The 19,907-nt window shown below is 45.2% G+C and overlaps 1 protein-coding gene across 1 annotated transcript in view; it reads right to left on the bottom strand.

Moving 5' to 3' along the window:
- ANAPC5 (anaphase promoting complex subunit 5) overlaps nt 1-19,907 on the bottom strand; it is a 140,355-nt gene that overhangs the window by 92,819 nt on the left and 27,629 nt on the right. Inside the window, exons 3-6 of the mRNA XM_078667511.1 lie at nt 17,999-18,108; nt 14,422-14,632; nt 14,057-14,123; nt 304-405 (exon numbers count right to left, since the gene is read on the bottom strand). Coding sequence (XP_078523637.1) covers nt 304-405; nt 14,057-14,123; nt 14,422-14,632; nt 17,999-18,108 — 490 coding nt within the window. The remainder of the gene's footprint in view (nt 1-303; nt 406-14,056; nt 14,124-14,421; nt 14,633-17,998; nt 18,109-19,907) is intronic.

A 19,907-nucleotide genomic window follows, 5' to 3' on the forward strand; every position in this document is an offset into this window, starting at 1 on the left:
AATCTAGCAATTTTGAGCAAAACTATCTTTTTGATTGATACATGCAATGAAAGGAATATCTGTATCACCATTTGTTGTTCATGACGTTTTATTACAAATGTAGACTGCTATTATCTTTTCAAATGCGAGTATCAGTATTGATAAAACTAAGCATAACTCAATCTTTGCTACCTGCTGAAGATCTGATTATTACCTGAAGAAACATTCTTACTCAACCGAAATACATTTTGCACTAAGAGTTAGACCGAAATAAAACAATACACATGCAAAGGAGCAGAAAGTAGCAGAATATCATTCACTTACCGCTTCTGCAAAGTCGGGGTTGAATTTCAGTAAATTGTTCAAATCCTTTTGCAAACAAGCTGGCGTAAGTGCTTTGTTCTCATCATTTTTCAACAATGATGCCTACAATGGAAGAGCAGACAATTTCTTGAAATCTTAACACTACATATTAATACAGCTGAAGGACAAATAATGAGGGAGCCACAAAGAAAATCAACATTTGGTATAAATAAAAAACATTCACCACAAATTTCTTAGATGAACAATGAAAACGTTAAACTTCTAAGTTCAAACAGGAGAAAGTAGGAAAATAAATCTGGGCTAAATTTTAACAGTTTAAAGTAAGCCAACTTTAATACCAGAGAAATTTGATTGTTAAGAACTAACCTCATGACAAATGAGTACATTAACGATCAACTAGATGACCAGAAGGTATGGTTAAAAAATGTCCCTTCTGTCTAAAATCAGAACTCTGTACAAGAGTTTGTTTACTGACCAAACTACGGGCCTTATATAGAATTTGGTGGGCAGGATACTCTTGTCAGAATGTAGCACATATCCGGCCCACTGAAATTTTTTATTTTTTTTGCAGAGTTTTATATAGCGCGAACTAGAACCGAACCGAATCAGTTATCAGTGCGCTTTACATAGCACCAGTATTACAGAATTACAATTGCCACAGGCTATACTGCATTCATAATACATCCACAACATTTGTGACAGATTATCCAGTCAAACTCTAAATAAGATCCTATATTTTCATAGCGTGTGTTGCACACTAAGGCCATTAACAGAATTTGATGCAGACAAATTCCATTATCACTGTACTGTGCAAATCTCCATTACAGGAATCAAATATCGACATCATGTATTACTAGTTATCTTTACCCACTCACTGTGCTACCAAAATTCCATGTAGATGACCTGTATTACAGTATTCCCTTTAGCTAACCTTTTTTAGTAGACTGGGAGATGACAACCAGATTAGCAAAGCTTGTTACTGCCAACTCTATTACGACAAATCGTTAGGCACCATTTATGTTACTGCAGCTTTTTTTACAGACTCTCTCAACGAACAGCATTTGCATAAACAAAGGACGACAGATATGCATTGTCCTGAAAAGAGACCTAAATATATGGGTCTTCGCAGGTACATGGGCCGAAACAACAGTACTTACATCTCAAAATCTTTGAAAATAGAAACTAGTGTCTGGAAGGCATGAATGTAGTATAAAGCAAAGCTGAAAAAAAGTTAATTTAATTATTTTTTACAATGCACTCTAAACTGCTTAAACTCTTCATCTAAATGAGAAAAACCTTATTCAGGCCGCAGATGTACTGGGAGGTGGCGTAGTGGCCTTCAAAAGGGGGAGAAGCATTCACACATAGGTGACCCTCAAGACTGTCATACTCACAAGCCCAATACATCCAAACAATAAGGCACAAACAAAAGATTGGGATGCTGTAAACAGGATACTGTCCAAGACTATGATACAAAAAAAATGTGCTTAAAATCAGAGACAACAGGGATTTATTAGAGACGTCCCTACCCCCGCATTTAGACCAAGACGATAGGGAGCAGCTGGACTGATACAATTACACAATTGAGGAGAAGGAAGATCTTTGGCCCAAATAGGTTTCTGCCTTTATTTTCTGAATTCATGAAAGTGAAATTGAAGAAACCACTAATAGCTACGTTTGAACAAGTTAAGAGAATGGGCAGTGTCCTGAGAGATCTTAGGACAGCGACAATAGAGGTCATACACAAAAGTGGTAAACCAAAGGATGAATGTGTATCATATAGGGCAGGGGTACTCATAGTATGGCCCGCGGGCCGCTGGCGGCCCGACCGGCCTTAAATGGCGGCCCGCGGACCTTGTTGCCATAAGATTCCTTCATGGGTAAAATTTAAAGTTAAACAAGGAAGATGGCCGCAGGCTCGTACGTTGTGAATACGTATTGAATACGTATTCACAACGTTTGCTCCTGCAACCATCTTCTTTGTTTCTGCTTGCCTCTGATTGGACTGAGGCTCTGCGACGTCACACCCGGCACCCGGCGCGAATCACGGGCCCTTTAAAAGTCAGCTGTAACTAGCGCTTTTACAGCTGACTTTTAAAGGACCTGTTAAGAAGCTTCCTGTGTCCGTGGTGATGACGTCGAAGTCCTCGCAGCCCCCAGCCCCGGAGAATCTTCACTGCAGCCGGAAAGTCTTCAGCGTCACTGGTTTAGCTGCAGGTAAGTGTAACTGCTGGCATATGTCACTTTCTTTTCCTTTTGTAACCTTTTGCGTTTTGTTATCTACGTGTCCTGGTCCTGGTAGGGATGCAGCGCTGTCCTCCTCTAAAGCTGCCCCCCTTGTTCCCCCCCCCCTGTTTTTGTGTGATCTCTCCGGGCTGCGGCTGTTTCTCGAATTTCTGCAGCCGAACCCCAAGCTCTAGTTATGCTTAAAGTCCACGCGGTGCTGTTTTGTTGTAGGGGGCAGGGGTCAGACTCGCTCACTGTTCTTGCTTACTGCGTGCTGAGTCTCACAAATAATGTTGCATTAACAGCTTCTGCAGTTTTTAGAGGTCATCTTGATGTGTAGGTTTTCTTAATAACTGAGACGGCTGAGGTGGGGGCAAATGTTTGCCTTCTGTTGAGTCCAAAAATAGGATCACACGAGAAAAATTCTAACGTGTGCTAGAGTGCTGGATGTTTTCCAAATGACCTTAAGGAGAGCACAAGGAAATGTGTAATTTCAGACCATATAGCTGGTATTTTATTTTAAGTCATTTAAAAATTAATGTTGATTTGGGCATTTTGTACTGGTTAGGAGAATTGCTTTATCAACTTAAAATGTCAATAGTAACAACCGTCCTTCATAAAACCATGATAGAGTTTGCATTTCTTAAAATCATTCTTTATTTTATGTGTGCTTCTACCGTTCCCGTTCGATTGGAGGATTTTTACTTCTTAAGTTACAGGATTTAAATAGTGGATTAATAGCCTTCAGAGGTGACAAACCATTCAATACTACCCCTCTCTTGGGGTCATTTGATAGCCTGTGACCACAGAGTTGAAAATGCTTAACTGGTAGAGGAGCATTTATATGCATTAAAAAAAGTAATTACTTCTATTTGGTTTTGCCGGTTGCATCTCTAACAAATATTGGACTTTAGATGCTATGTAGTCTAGGATTATACAACTGAATATTGGCACTTGTGCATGGGCGTCCGCAGAAATGTTTCCGGGGGGACGGGGGGGCACCCTTTTCACCTCTGCCTTGCACCCTTCTCGCTCTCTGCCTTGCACCCTTCTCCCTCTCTGCCTTGCACCCTTCTCCCTCTCTGCCTTGCACCCTTCTCCCTCTCTGCCTTGCACCATTCTCCCTCTCTGCCTTGCACCCTTCTCCCTCTCTGCCTTGCGTCCTTCTCCCCCTCCGCCTTGCGTCCTTCTCCCCCTCCGCCTTGCGTCCTTCTCCCCCTCCGCCTTGCGCCCTTCTCCCCCTCCGCCTTGCGCCCTTCTCCCCCTCCGCCTTGCGCCCTTCTCCCCCTCCGCCTTGCGCCCTTCTCCCCCTCCGCCTTGCGCCCTTCTCCCCCTCCGCCTTGCGCCCTTCTCCGTAAAGAAGTTGCTAATGCTTTTTACAATGATCCTTCTAAAAACCCCTCTAGCCCCGCCCCAATGACCCCACCCCCAAATGACCCCGCCCCCCCCAGTGCGGCCCTCGGCCACAAACCACACTGTAAATTCGGCCCCGAGAGAAAGTTTGTGAGTACCCATGAACTATAGGCCAATCTCTCTGCTCAATGCGGAGGTCAAAGCCCTGGCTAAAGTCCTGGCCAAAACACCTGAGTGCTATTATCCACAAGACAGTGCCCCCTCCTCCCCCCCAATCATTTCGGGTTTATGCCACAGAGGGCCACGAGGCATAACTTGAGGGGACTCTTTGAATGCGTTGAAGATGCCAATTGATGCAAGAACCTGCTATTTCAGCACTTGATGCTGAAAATACTTTTGATTCAATGGAATAACCCTATATACAGGCCCTTTATTTTAGAAAAGGTGGGGTTTAGACCAGAGTTCTTGGTCTCGGTGAGGCTCCTATACACTGATCCACTACCGAAGTCAAGGTGAACGGAAGAAGCTCTGCCGAGTTTAGGCTGGGACAGGGAGCTAGACAAGGATGTCCGCTTTCCCTGCTCCTCTTCACAATAGCCCTTGAGCCGCTAGTGAAGTGGATGAGGAAGGATGCTCTTGTAAGGGGGATCTGATGTGATCATGAATAGAGGGATTTATTACCCCTGTATGATGATGGGATCCTTCTGTTCCTCACGTACCCCTATAACTCCCTCCCAGGAGTCCTGGAGATACTCAATATCTTTGAGAGATATTCGGGCATCCACATAAATTTGTACAAATCAGAGCCATTTCCAATTACTCACGAAAAGGGACTGGGTGGAGAGATCCCCTTGGTGCGATCCCCAGAAGTGTTTAGCGACAGGGATATCTACATCCCTACAGATCCTCTGCAATATCACAGATGCAGCCTAGGCAGTTTACATGATGACTAAAAGAAAGATGTGGCCTGTTGGAGAAAGGTGCCTATCTTGCGGCTGTGCACAGCCGGGTTGTTCAAAATAATTATGCCACCAAACATTCTGTACATGCTTCAAAATATGCCATATGCAGTACCAGATGCGTACTTTAAAGCAGCAGATGCCACCACAAGACTGCTTTTATGAGATGGCAGGGCATCTAGGATAGCCCATCAGACACTGACGGAGGGACCACATGATGGTGGGATTGTTCTCCCCAGTCTTATGTATTTTTACTGGGCGACCCAACTGTTGGTAGCCAACGAATAGGCTTAACCATCCCAGACAGAGTCAGCCCTGATTACGGATAGAAGGACAATGGGCAAAGGGGTTTACCTCAGTGTGCTGTATGGCAGAGGAGGAATGTGAACTCTCCTGACACAGGCTGCAATGGTCCCAAAAATATGTTGGGCAGCCACGTAGGCAAGATTAACACTAGGTTAACACTAGAAACGCCAATGTGCGAAGCGCCATTGTGGGAAGCGGCTATCCTGGTGAAGATGAACAGGCTAGAGGCACACTGACAATGGGGCCTGTCCAACGAAGGGCAGAGGGGGGCTTATCTAGGAGGAGGGTAAAATGGTGCCCTTCACAGAACTACAGAATCGCTATGAGTTGGCTGAGACATCAGAAAGTGCAACAGATGATGAGGGAGGATGCAGGTATACTTGCAGAAGTAGCTAATGATACACCGTTGGAATTTAGAATTCTGACATCACTGGAGGCACGCAATCTCACATATTTACCAAAGACTCCTACTGAATTGTCAACGCCCACTAGATGCATTGAAGGCAAGACGGGAACACGATTTAGGAGTTATAGATGAACTGGCATAGGCAGAAGCATGTTGCTATCCTAGAGCGAGAGCTATCGAGGCGGGGTTCCGACATGTTCAATTTAAGATGCTATGTCGAGGGACTACTATACAAGATCTCGATTATACAAGACGGGTAAAACAAATTAAGCTTTACATTCTGGTTGCAGGTGGAGCAACAAATACCAATAGTGACAGAGGATCAGATTGCCCTCAAGCCATCTCTGATCCTGCTAGGGTTATGGGGATTATGACGCAATTTAAATAAACTTTCTGTTTTGCACCACAGCCCTGGTAGTGGCAAAACAAGATATTATACGTTTGTGGTGAGTGAAAACCATCCCGAGAATGTCTGACTGGTCAGATAACATGAACTGGTGTTGGCAGGCAGAAGCCACAGTCTGCCATGCTGGCCCTGAGAGTTCAACAGGATATGTGCCAAATGGCAGGCTATACTGGAAGAGGATTAGGGAGACTCAGGGAAGAGAATGGAGAAGGTTGGAGAATGGGGTTCTGTGTGCTGGATAGGACGACACTTCAGGGGAAGAACCAGGGGCTGTCAAAGTGCATGTAATTGTATGACAGGAATGACAAATAGGCATTTAATCTATGGTCGACTACCAGGTTTGCATATGGTGTCGGACCTAGAACATGGAGATAGATGCCAGACAATACAAAGCTTGCTAACGGTGCTGTGCAAGTTGCTTGTTGTAGCTATTGTAAAACTAATAAAAAGTATTTTAAAAATCAGAGACCACAAAATGAAATGGGGACTTCACAGCTAGGTCACTCAACGAAGGAGCCCACTCACAAGACAATGATTGTAATTGTGAGACAGCTCTGTGCAATATTCAAATTATATAACAGAATTGCTACCAAGGGCATATGCTAACCTTAAACTTTAATTCGAACAAACCAAACCTGTACATATAATATATTAACTGAATTGGAATTTCAACAGTCCCGCCCTCCTGACTCCTCCCACCTCCCGCGTCACAGCCTATTTAGGCTCCGCCCACTTTCCTCAGAGCAAAGACTTGAAGCCCTGTGGCAGAGGGCTCGCGCGCTGAGCGCAGAATTATTTTAACTTACCTTTTGCTTCGCTGCTGAACACGAGCAGCCCTACACCCTGCCCGTCCCGCTGAGTACGAGCGGCTGACGGTAACTTTTATTTTAACTCACTCCCCTCCTATCCCGCCCTCCTGACTCCTCCAACCTCCCGCGTCACAGCCTATTTAGGCTCCGCCCACTTTCCTCAGAGCAAAGACTTGAAGCCCTGTGGCAGAGGGCTCGCGCGCTGAGCGCAGAATTATTTTAACTTACCTTTTGCTTCGCTGCTGAACACGAGCAGCCCTACACCCTGCCCGTCCCGCTGAGTACGAGCGGCTGACGGTAACTTTTATTTTAACTCACTCCCCTCCTATCCCGCCCTCCTGACTCCTCCCACGTCACAGCCTATTTATACGTCCCCCATGTGTCAGCGCAGCGGGCGCGCCGTAAACGCGCCGGAGTTGCGCCAGAGTTAAGCCCGTCTGCGCCCGTCCGCGGCCGGACGGGGCGAGGGGCACGTCTTCATGCCAAATTCACATCGTACTCCTTTGAGGAGCTCACCTCCCTCCAGGGCCACTGGCCACTTTCTGAGCCTGTCCGCAGTCACATTGCCTCACTAGGGCTTGTCCCTCAACTCACGCCTACACTGACGATATCTCCATCGGCCTCGTTGTCGCCATGCTCTCTTACGCCTGACCCCTCCTCCCCTGTTCCCTCATTATCTGTTCTCTTGCTCAACACCAGGTCGGCGGTCAAACACCACCATGAGTTGTTTGTCCTTCTTGATTCCGAGAAGCCTGATATACTTCTCCTGACCGAAACCTGGTTTTGTGAATCTTCCCTCCCCGCACTGTTGGCTGCTCTCCCCCCTTCCTATGTTGCTCTGCGCGCCGATCGCCCTGCAGGCAGGACAGGTGGTGGTGTGGCTTTAATTGCCCGGTCTGAATTTAATTTTCAATTTCTCTCCTTCCCTCCTATTCCCCCTACCGAATTCCTGGTAGTTCGTTCCCTTTCTTTCTCCCCTCCTATCACATGCCTATTGATGTATCGTCCACCCCAGCCTTCATCTCTGTTTTTGCCAGCATTCCAAGACCTACTAGCCACTTTGGCGGTAAACTACGCCTCGGTCTTAGTGCTAGGCGATTTTAACTACTGGCCTTCGGACCCTTTAGAATGCACCGCATCTAAAGAATTTACCGAATCTCTCTCTTCCCTTAACTTTGTTCCTCACATTTCCGTCCCCACACATTCTCACGGTCATATACTTGACCAGGTCTGGTCCCTCAATCTTCCTGTTTCCTTGGTGTCTGTATCCCCCTGTCCTTGGTCCGATCATGCCTTTATTTCCTTTTCCATCTTTCTCAACTCGGTGTCCAAGGTTCCACATGCCAAAAACACCTGGGCGCGGAATTGGAACCGAGTTGATCTTCCCTCCTTGACCTCCCAGCTTCGGAACTCCTGTCCAACCCTCTCTGGTCTTTCATCCAACTCACAAGCCATTGCTATTAATATCTGGCTGGCTGGAGGTTGTGATTCGGTTGCTCCTCTGCGCCGTATTTCCACCCGTCGACCTAAGGATTCCAACAGGTGGTTCACTGACCACCTAAAAGATCTAAAACTGACCGTACGGCAGGCAGAGAGGCAATGGAGGAGAAATTACTGTCCCCCATTAAAAACTCACTATTTAACATCTCTTACGGAGTATAAAAAAGCTATTATAGCTGCTAACACCATCTATTTTTCAACAAAAATAATGACAGCTGAAAATAAACCTAGGGAGATTTTTGGCATAGTGAACGACCTAGCTTTTTCCGATAGAGTCTCACCCCAAATTCCCCCTACCCAGTCCCTTTGTGATCAATTAAATACCTATTTTTTGGACAAAATTGTAACCATCAAAGCCAACATCCCCCTCCCCTCCTCTACTTTTGTTGATCCTCCTTCCCCCACTGTTTTAAGCAATCTTACTGTCATTCCCCCCATTACTGAGGAAGCTTTCTTAGGGATACTCTCAAAAGTCAAATCGGGTTCTCCGGCAGATATCTGCCCGGCAAGAATCCTCAAACAGATTTACTCTGCTTGTCCCCAGCTTCCTACCACCTTCCTTAACAGCTCCCTTACTCAGGGAGTGGTGATTCCCGCTCTTAAATCAGCCACAATAGTGCCTATTTTAAAGAAGCCCGGTGCTGACCCCTCTATCTCAGCAAACTACCGCCCCATCTCTTTGCTACCCTACCTGGGCAAGGTGCTTGAGCGCCATGTCACCTCGGTACTCAGCGCCCACGTAGAAGCAAATGGAGGCCTAGCTTCTCGCCAGGCCGGCTTCCGTCCCAGGCACTCTACCGAATCGATCGTGGTGTCGGTCCTGGACAACCTCAGGGAGGGTATGGATTACGACAATCGTCAGGCGCTGGTGCTCCTCGACCTCTCCGCCGCCTTTGACACGGTGGACCATACCACCCTACTTTCACGTGTCAGGGCGGCGGGAATAGAGGGCTCAGCCCTGGTCTGGCTCTCCTCCTTCCTGAGGGGCCGCACCCAGGCGGTTCGATTGGGGGATTTCACTACCACACCTCTACCAGTCACTTGTGGTGTCCCCCAGGGCTCCTCTCTCTCTCCTTTATTGTTTAATCTTTATATTTCTCCTCTAATCTTTGCACTTCAGCAGCTGGAGGTCACCGTGTACAATTACGCGGATGACCTCCAGCTTATCTTTAATCTCTCCTCCTCACCCCTTTCTATCTTAAATTTTCAATCTATTATGATTTTCATCAGGGACTGGATGAACCACAACCATCTCAAACTGAACCCGGATAAAACCGAGTTGGTTCTCACTGGTGGTTCTTCCAGCCCCTGGAATTCTCTCTTCTGGCCCTCTTCTTTTGGCACTTCCCCCCACTCCTTCTTCCACAGTTAAAACTCTGGGTGTTAAAATCAACCACCAACTCACTCTACACTCACATATCAGTTCAGTTGTTTCTTCCTGCTTTCTCACTCTTCGAACTATCCGTACTGTCTCCCGCTTTTTTTCTCCCCAAGCACTTAAGCTGATCATGTCCGCACTGGTGATCTCGCGGCTGGACTATGCCAATGCCATTTACAACGGCATCCCTGCATACAGCTTGCGGAAGCTCCAGATGATCCAGAACCAAGCGGCCCGGTTGGTATATGGTCTCCCCCGCTTTCACCACTCCACACCCCTCCTAAAGGAGCTTCATTGGCTCCCTGTTAAGGAACGCTCCCTCTTTAAAACCGGCTGTATGGTTTTTCAGGCTCGCCAGGGCACTGCCCCCGCTTTTATTTCCTCTCTGATCCAAGACTATGTCCCGAGCAGAGAGCTTCGCTCCTCTTCTAAATCCTTTCTGCAAATTCCACGCTTTAAGCGTAAAAAGTGGGGTGGAGCCAACTTTTCAACTCTGGCTCCTACCTTCTGGAACTCCCTCCCTGACCACCTACGCTTGGCCACACAATATTCATCCTTTCGCAGAGATTTAAAAACGTTCTTATTTCGACAGGCTTTTCCCTTGTAACCCGCCCATTTTCCTTTGCGCTTGGTTACTCCGCCCTCTGTTGCTAGTCTTACTATTATAGCGCCAAGAAACCGTATGGTGAACGCTGCGCTCTACAAATGTTTTAAATTCTAAATTCTAAATTCTAACAGTAACACCTATCTTCTTCCATACACTGATGATTATTAGAGGATCCAAATTAATTTCATGATACCTGATCTCATAAGCCAGAATATACTGTCAGGTAATGCTAGCAGTGTGGCATTTGAGCAGTAGTGACGGGGGAATCTTTATTGTTAACCAGAAACACATCAGAGATTGGAGATCCATGTCACTATAGTTCAAGGAATCAACATGTTTGAGAAAGAGATGTGGAATAAGTAACAGTACACATTTTTGAGTGATAGGATGCTTATTTCCATTTTGTGGCTTTGCTTCAAGCAAAGAATACAGGGTTCGAGTGTGATTTAAGTGGAAAGAGATAACATTAACATCATGTTCAGAAAACAATTAATAAAGCATGGTGTCCAATGCTAAATTGAGCACTTCAAAAGCCAATGGCAGGTGTTTTAAAGATACACAGTTCATTCAAGATTCTGGTGCATTCCCCTTCTCTTGTCATTTCTTTATGATGGATTTGCTCAATAGCATATGTCCAGAGCTCGTACTCCTGCCGATTGTGAAATACTGGTTTCCGTTTACCTGAAGTAAGTCCTAATATCTGGAGTTGTGGATGGTTACACACAAGTCTTCAGAATCCTGGACTGGTGAGCACAGAAAACTGCACAATCCCACCCTGCTCCCAAATGCTTGGTCCTTTCCCAAATCTCTTTGTTTATGAATTTATTCTGTACAAAGTGTTCCCGCAGAAGCTACTAACAAGTGCTGAACCCCTTAGGTTGAAATACTTATTCCAACCCACCTCAAGCTTCCCTACACATTGGTACAGCTCTTCTACACTGTACTAGTCTTCCTCTCATTGAATGACACCTTTCAACCCTGCCCTTTTGTGCCCACTTTCTCCCTCAACGCCAAGATTAGGTCACAGTTTATTCTTTCTTTACATGGGTAACTCATAAAATTCTAGAAAGCAAAGTGATAACTGCCTTCATGACAGTCTAGAAGCAATCTCAAGTGAATTGGGGGATTATTCATTTGTGCGCACTGATGCTGAAATACCCAATTCAGCCTCTTATAGTGTAGACTTAGAAATGAATGTTTTGCATTTTTTAGGTCTTCTTAAAAACAGACAAGGAATCATTTAACTTTTTAACTTCACCGGGTAGATGATAAAAGGGTTATTTAGTAGTAGTAGTAGTAGTAGTAGTACCTTTATTCGATAACATTTTTATCATAAAAGTTGACATTCATTACAGTACCAAAAAGACCACCAAACCATACGTAAATTCAGCTATAGATTAAAAATACAAATATTTTACACACAATTTTTAAAAAAAGGCAAAATATGCGATAAAAACACAATATATAATTACATAACAACATCGTACAAAAGTCCATAAAAAGAGTCGTCTATTGGGGCATGAACTTTATCCTGCGCATGCGAGTCTGCCATGCACTACCCAAAAACTTTGCTATTCCACAGATCAGGACTAGGGAGGAAGTATCAGTAATAAATACTCGCAGGGACATCCGGTGACACCCAAGTCCCAGCTCCTTACATATTGGCTTTAACCATGTCTTTCTTGCGCCCCTATATACTGTACATGCAAAGAGGAGATGAGCCACGGACTCTTTAGGGGCAGCACACCCAGGGCAAGGTTTAGCTGGCGAGCTTAAATTGTTCCACCCTTCCGTAAATTCGTTCACCGGGAGGGTCCCAAATCTTAATTTTAAATAGAGTAATCTATCCAGGGGTTTTTGTATAAAATCAAGAAACGGTTCAAGTTTCCTTCCAGGTTTAAACTCTAGGAACCGCTCTGAAAGGGTACACCCTTTCCCTCTACATAGGTCCTCCTCCAGTACCCAATCCCAGTATAATTTCTTCAATACTTGCTTGGGCGGAGGTGCTTGGCTGGCCCATACTTCATACAATCCTAATTTTAAAACCAGCTGTCTGAGATTATTCAACCACTTGATCTTGTTGCTCAAATTAAGTGTGAGTAATTCGTCCAAGACAGCAGCGTAATTTGAGAGTTCTGGGGTCCTCCTTAATCGAACCCAGTAAAGTAATGGGCGCAGACAAGCTATGTCCCTTAATGACCGCCAGCCCATATCTTGTCGTAATTGTTTTAACGAGGTGGAGGTGGGGAGTGACACCAGTTGATGGAAAAACTTATTTTCCGATCTCACTAGGTCAGTAGTATTCTCGAACCCCTACAACTCTGATCCGTAAAGTGCCGAGGGCAGAGCTTGACCCTCATACACAGAAAGGGCTGGAACTACAGGTTTGCTCGTTGACTCTCGCTGCTCCCGGAGGATCGCTCCAGATACACGCTTATGATTTAAAAGCATTTCGGCCAAATGGTCCCTCCAATTCATCAGACTATTGACCCTTACCCCCAAATAGTCGAATGAGTCTACAAACTCCAGTGGGGTGCCATTAAGGGAGACATTATTCTTAAATCTCTTAGAAGGGGAGAAGGTCATAAGCTTTGTCTTAGAGGTATTAATGGTAAGACCTCTATCCTCACAAAATGAGCTGAAGCGGTCCAACAGCTTTTGAAGGCCAGAGGGGGTTTTAGAAATCAGGAGGGTGTCGTCCGCAAAGAGCAGGGTAGGTGTTTTTTCCCCCGCCAGGGACGGGGCGTCGGCTGGGTCCTCCCTCAAATGGTCCACCACCCCATTCACAAATAGGGAGAACAAAGGCGGCGCCATCAAACATCCCGGACGGACTCCCCTACTCACAGTCACCCTCTCTGTCAGCTGGCCCTGGGATCCCCATCTAATCCTTGCATAGTTCCCCTCGTGTAATTTCATAATGAAATCAAGGAGAGTGACAGGGAGCCCCATTGTTTGTAGAACATTCCATAATCTGGAGCGTGGCACTAGATCAAAAGCTGTTTTAAGATCTATAAACGCCAAATACAGGCTACCCTTCCCGATGGTCACGGTCTTCCAATAAATAGCAAAAAAATGGAAGACCTGGTCCATCGTGCCCAGCTTCTGTCTAAATCCCGCTTGGAAATGGGAAAGGATGGAGATAATGACCCTGCCAACCACTTTCTGAATCACGTCTATCAGACTGATTGGTCTGTAGTTGGCAGGGTCATATCTCCCCCCCCTTTTTAAACACTGTTACCACCTCAGCCCCCTTCCAAGAATCCGGGACTGGGTAGCCCCTTGAAATCAGGTTCATTATTAGAAAAATGAGGTTTGCCCATGTTACAGGGTCATTTAGAAGGAGATCCCCGGGGAGCCCATCGGGCCCTGCCGCCTTTCCCGGGGCCTGATGTTTAATGGCTGTTTTTACCTCATTAACGGAGAAGGGGTCTTCGGCAACCATGGGTACTCTGCCAACACTATCAAGTACCAATGGTAGAGAGCATGGCTCGACTGATCTGCCGTATAGCTCATAAAAATGTGAGTGCCACTGTTGTTCCGTTATATGATTCGAGATGGGCTCATAATCAAGATGTCTTATGTAAAGGAGGTAGTCGTGAAACAATGACTGGCAGAATATCTGCACCAGAGATGTTTTAGTCAGCACTTTAAGATTCACAGCTATGTAAAGATTTAATTTACATATCCGGTGAAGTCACTTTCTAGTAAAAAATAAAAACGCACTCACTCAGAGCAATTCTGGTCAGTAGCGCAGACAGCGTACCCAGAGTGACATCCACTGCACCAACTTCAAACAAACGTACCTGATGAGAAAGGAAGTATTCTGCCTGCTTCTGAGACAGAGGCCCACTGCAAGCCAGATCTTCTTCTCTGTAAGAAAAAAAAGGGTAGTCACCCAAAGTTACTAAAAAACAGCAGCAGAACGGCTCAGTAACAAAAAGTAAATCAAATGAGATATTTGCTGCGATCTGCATGGGCTGATTGTAACAGCAAGGGGGGAAGAAGTATCCCACAAAAAAAAAAAAATCAACAGTTGTAAGTGAAAGGGGCTGAATTGAAATTTAAAAAAAGAGCTTATTTTATTAACTCCACAGAAAGATGTGGTGGATAAGCCTCGATTATCAAGAAAACCGTGAAGCTACTCACACGAACGGGCAAGGGTTCTTACCTGAGTGGAGGATCAAGCTCTTCTTTTTCCATCCTGCCCTCCACCTCGTCGCTTGTGGTCAAGTCCATATCGGTGTCATCGCTGCTTACGGTTGCAGTAGCAGATTTTTTCTCCTCATTTCTGAAGTAGTGTTGAAGGGCAGTGTAGAGCTTGTACACCTGGCTGAACGAAAGCTTGTTGTAGGCTAAGATCATGTGACGGAGAAATAAACCTATTCAAAGGAGAGGTGAGTTAGCACCACTAGCGCGTCTGAATGCACAACAGTTTAGAACAATGAGGAAGCAGTCTTACCTCCAGAATTCCTCCACGTTGGTCAACAGTTTGCACCAATTAAATATAGCAGTTGAACTGTTAACAGACACTTGGGGGCCATAGGGTTAATCCACACTAAAAACCCAATTCCAAGAGGGACATAATGTTCACTGCCTCCTATGTGCAAATTTCACACTTGGTGAATACGGACTGTGTGGGGTTCGATATTTAACAGATGTGAAATTTGTACCCCATTCCAATTAATGAATGTTAAAAAGGTTGAGAACACATTAACTGTGCATGTTGTTTCCCATTCCAGGGTGTGCAAACAGCATTAACTGACCATCCAACATGCGTAGCAATTTGCAGCCAAGCTGTAATCTGGTTTCAGTTGCAAACTCATGTTTTTGCCCAAAGTGATATTAGCGCCCGACTTGGAATCAGGCTGAAGTTTCTATAATAGGCCACAATCATAAAAAGATTCCCTTACCTAGTATGAGAGAATCCTCTGGGATTATCGGAGAGTTTTGCAAATGACCCTTTGTGACACTGTAACGAGGGTGAGGTCGGAAAGCGTACCCCGGGGGGAATGGTGGAATCCGTGCCCCTCTGACCCTGAACCTCCTCCTTCGTTACAGACTGACTCCTGGAGGAACGATCAGTGCAACGGCAGCGTGGACGGCGATCACAGGGGCCCCTTTAACTGGGCGTTCGATTCCGCGAAGGAGGACCCGCCCCCTGTGGACGTCAGCACTACCGGAATGGTCAAAGGCCAGGATGTGATGTACGGAGGGTGTGTTTTCACCCCGGAGGAGCGGAAGGAGGAAGTCGAGACGGAGACAAGCGGAGAGAAGGACGGAACCGAGGAAGAAATAACCCCTGAGGAACATCGAGGAGGCGAGGTGGAGCCGGTGGAGAGAGGAGAGCCAGGAGGCCAACGACCCCGTGAACCGCCGTGCCACACTCCCGAGGGAGGAGTGTGGCTGTCACAGGTACGGCGGCGTTGGGCAGCCTGGGTGGGGAGCCGGAGTGCTCACGTGTAGTATAGTGTAAAAAGCCCTTGTTTGTTTCATCCCTAACGTGTCTCCGACCCCCCCCTTCCACTACCCGCTTCCGTCCCTGTACCTCACCTCCTATCCCGCCCTTCGATCACCGTTGCACTAAGACGTATGAGCACTGCTGTACACTAGGGCTGTCCCCACTACCCCGGTCCCTGAAGGTGCATAGACTGAGAAGAATAAACAGTAACGGCCTCCCTCTCTCTCTGGTCTCTTACATGTCACGGAGCTGGTCGGAGTCCCGCTAGAGCGTCCCCACATACCATCAAGAAACGGACGAAGCAACAACCACGGATCCCAGCACATTACCCCGAGACCGCCTGACCCAGAGGAGGAGAAAGACATTTGTGTATAAAAGCACCTTAAAAATAAAACCTTCTTTGCCCGCAACACCTGGCGTCAAGGTCGTCCCTGTAACCCCGCCTACAGACACCCTTTATGTACTTTCGCTTCTACACTGTGGTAAAGCCTGCCCATGCGCATAGCCGTCGTGAATGCAATGGGAGGCTTGGTTGTTCAAATTAAATTTGTGCAATCTGTTCAAATAGCCAAAGGCACTCCTGGTCGCTGCTGTGTCAGCTTAAGTATACTGGATGTAGGGAAATAAATTAGCAGCTCAATATATCGGACTCATTTCCATACAATTACAATGCACAACAAGCCAGGACTTAGTGACTAATAATGAAAAATGTAAACCCTAAAGGAAACAAGCATTGGCAATACAATAGCTGGCTTGTTTGTAACCCCAGCAACAGACATAAGGTGGAATGGCAATGCAGAAATGGTCAATGGGCACACCTAGCCCATAACATTTTGAGGTCTCCATTAGTGATATGCAACGACTCTGCGAGTATTGATCATACTAGGGTTGGAAAGTGGTCTTTGGTCGGATGTTAAAAAGGAACACCTTTGAACCTAGTTGAAGCTTTGGGGTGGCAACTGTTTCTTTTTAGTGCACTACTGTGGCATCCAAAACTGGAAAAGGATGTGGTGTAGAGTTGCAGCTCTATCCTTTTTTTATATCACCTCGTCATTACCATCAGATAGACTAGACTTAAGAAATTACAGCATGACATTTTCTTAAATTTATAAGGACCAAAATCTGTCCCAACTTTTTTTACTACTGATCTGTTACTCATGTGCTGATCTGCAAAACATGTGGCTACACTCTAACCAGGTTTTTTTGCATCTCGACTCTCAAAATAAAGTGACTGCCTCAGAGTAATTCTTGAAAAGAATCTTGATGTGAACATGTGAACAGCAAACTAGTCTTGGTGGAGATTTACATTACTTCACACCCGGTGATCTGCGTCCGACTCCTAAAGAATGATACTTCTGGATTAGCACATTTAATCCCAGGATTACTACAGTTTACAGAACCATAGACAATTTGGAGCTCTGACATGGCTGATCAGGGCTCTTCAAATGAGATGTGAGTAAGTTTTACCTTAAATCACCACCAAAAAATTAACTAATGTCCATAATTACTGAAATACATTACAATATTCAAGTAAAGAAAAAGTATCCTGGATTTTAAAAATGTCAGGGAATGGTAAAACCCTCCTCCACCAGAGTGTCTCTTCAATTCAATCTTCAAACAACGACTGCTTGTATTCAGTTACCAAAACGAAAAATAGGATATGTAACTTAACCACAGCCCTTCAAATACATGGAGACTTGTAATATCACTGAAACATTTGCAGATTTCATTAATCACAGATTCTATACAATAAGCCGCTGCAACAACAGAACTAACTATTACTTGGGTTCGAGTGATCTAGTACCATTGAAAATATTTAGTCATATGCTCAATCTTCTGAACAACGAGGACCGATCATGGTGGTGTACAAATAGTAGGGCGTGCTTCTTTCTTCGAATTGTGATGGGTGAAACCTCCAGTAATTTTGAAAAGAAAACGGCCTGTGTGTACTCTTCGTACACTTCGGAAAGGTAAATAACATTGACTTTGGTATATTACTACCCAGTGCATGTTGCACAAACTGCTAGACCAAATCACAGGGTGTGTACTTCACACCTGCATTTTGCGGGTCCATTGGAATTGGGTCCTAATGTGATCACATCAAGTCTATATATACATAACATGGACTAATACTTAGTTTTCAAAACATTATGTTTGGTTGCAACTCCCACTAAACGTTTTATCATTCATTATTTTTTAAGAGCGCTACAATTTGCTAGTAAATGTCTGGCTTGAGACATCCACATTCAGAAGTCATATTTCTCAGTGACCCTCCATAATCACTTACCTACGACACTCGTCTTGTGCACCTCTGGTTCTGTCCCAGAAAAAGAATCACCCAGATCATCAAAGAACTGCTCCATATCCTTCAGCTCCCCCTCGGCCATCAGTTTTATTCTGAAAAAGAAATTAGGATATGCCATTGGACTTTCTGTGGAAGAGAAGCAACCACACTACTGAATAAGAGAGAAAGGGAAATATTTTCTGACAAACGGTTTCCAAATAGCACTCACTTCACAATCTGAGCTTATAGAGAATGCAAGAAAATGCTAAACATAATCTACAGTGTACTGATTGGGCTGCAGATTGTTGAGCTGCATTGAGGCTTTTGGACAGAAGGTGGTCTAAAGAGAGTTGATGAGTGTAGGCTACCCAATCAGGCTGAAGGGCCATTCACAAAACATTTGTATGGCTCTCTTTTTCAAATGCTGAAATATTACTGCTGCTGTGGTTCCCACCAAACGCTTTAGTACTTGATGGCAGTTTTCAGAACTTTCCCAGGCTCCCTATCAAGTACTTTTCCCAACATATTTGGGATTTCCCCTTGAATAGTAATTCAAGCAGAACCATAGCATTCTGGTAAAGTACAAGCGAACTGCAGCTGTGTGCATTTCTAGCATCACAAAGTAAGAAAAACCTCTTCGGGAGATGAAGTTAACAGCATGAACAAACGTGTGTGCTCACTACTTAATTTGGGGTAAGACCGTTTTATAAAGACAGGTTCTTTTTCAGGGTACCTGGGAACATTAGGGTGACTCTCCCTCAAGGAGTTAAAAATGTCAACCATGGCTCATTCCCCTTATGGCAACGAGCGAAATGGGGAAAAACACGCACTCATGATACTGACACTACCAACCTGAAGCATGATACTGACACTACCAACCTGAAGCAAAGCAGCAGCAGTAACCAGGAAAACCTTACTTAGAAAGATCAGTTGAAGAGAAATAGACAAATAGCAAAGACTGGATTCTAAAACAAACTAGGAAGTAGGCAAAGGAAGCTGACCGAGGACAATATGGTAACAGAAACCGTCTCAATATAGTGGTGTGAAACAAAAAAAATCACTGCCAACAGAATCCCCTCTAGCTGTAGTAATGCATTCTAAAATCCAAAGTTCCCAGGGCAAAGATCAAGACTACAAATCACAATAGCTGGAGGAATGAAAACATTGGTAGTATTACTATGCTTAGGTTCGTATTCATCGATCTTCATGATGGTGTGATCATTCTTCTTAATACAGTCCCACTGCAGGGCTCCACTGCCATTGTGCCTCTGCAGCAGGATGTTATCAGTGAAAGCACAGATTCAAGAATGAGGTTCATTACTATCTTTATTTCTCTCCACAAATAGACCTATTTCTATTTAAAACATTTATAGAGCGCGACAGCTGCCCCAGCCAAGAAGCGTCCCGGCGCTAACAGCAAATAGCCAACATCAACACAGGGAGCAGCCTACACAGTGGGTTTTAATAGCTTTCTTAAATTCAGAAAAGTTGCTGAGGCCTCGAATATGGAGTGGCAGAGAGTTCCAAAGAGTCGCCGCTCTGTACCAGAAGAAACGGCCTCTGGCCCGGGTTCTTCTGACCCGACGGACCACCAGCAAATGTTGGCCCATGGAGCAAAGCTGACGGGGAGGAACATAAAAAGAGAGCAGATCCGTCAAGATATTAGGAGAAAAGAGCTTCAAGATCTTAAAGGCTATACAAAGAGTCTTGAACTCGATCCGTTGACACAGGCAGCCAATGAAGGCGACAAATTGTACTGGTCACCGAACAAACTCTGCATAGGCCCAAAAGAGCTCTTACTGCGGCGTTCTGTATCCTCTGTAACCTGTGTATTCTGCCTTGTTAGCCCCTAGGTACAGAGAATTCGCATAATCTAGCCTAGATGTAATCAAGGCTTGAATAATGATCTGTC

This window comes from Lissotriton helveticus, chromosome 11 (genome assembly GCF_964261635.1).
Source record: "Lissotriton helveticus chromosome 11, aLisHel1.1, whole genome shotgun sequence".
Taxonomy (NCBI): Eukaryota; Metazoa; Chordata; class Amphibia; order Caudata; family Salamandridae; genus Lissotriton; species Lissotriton helveticus.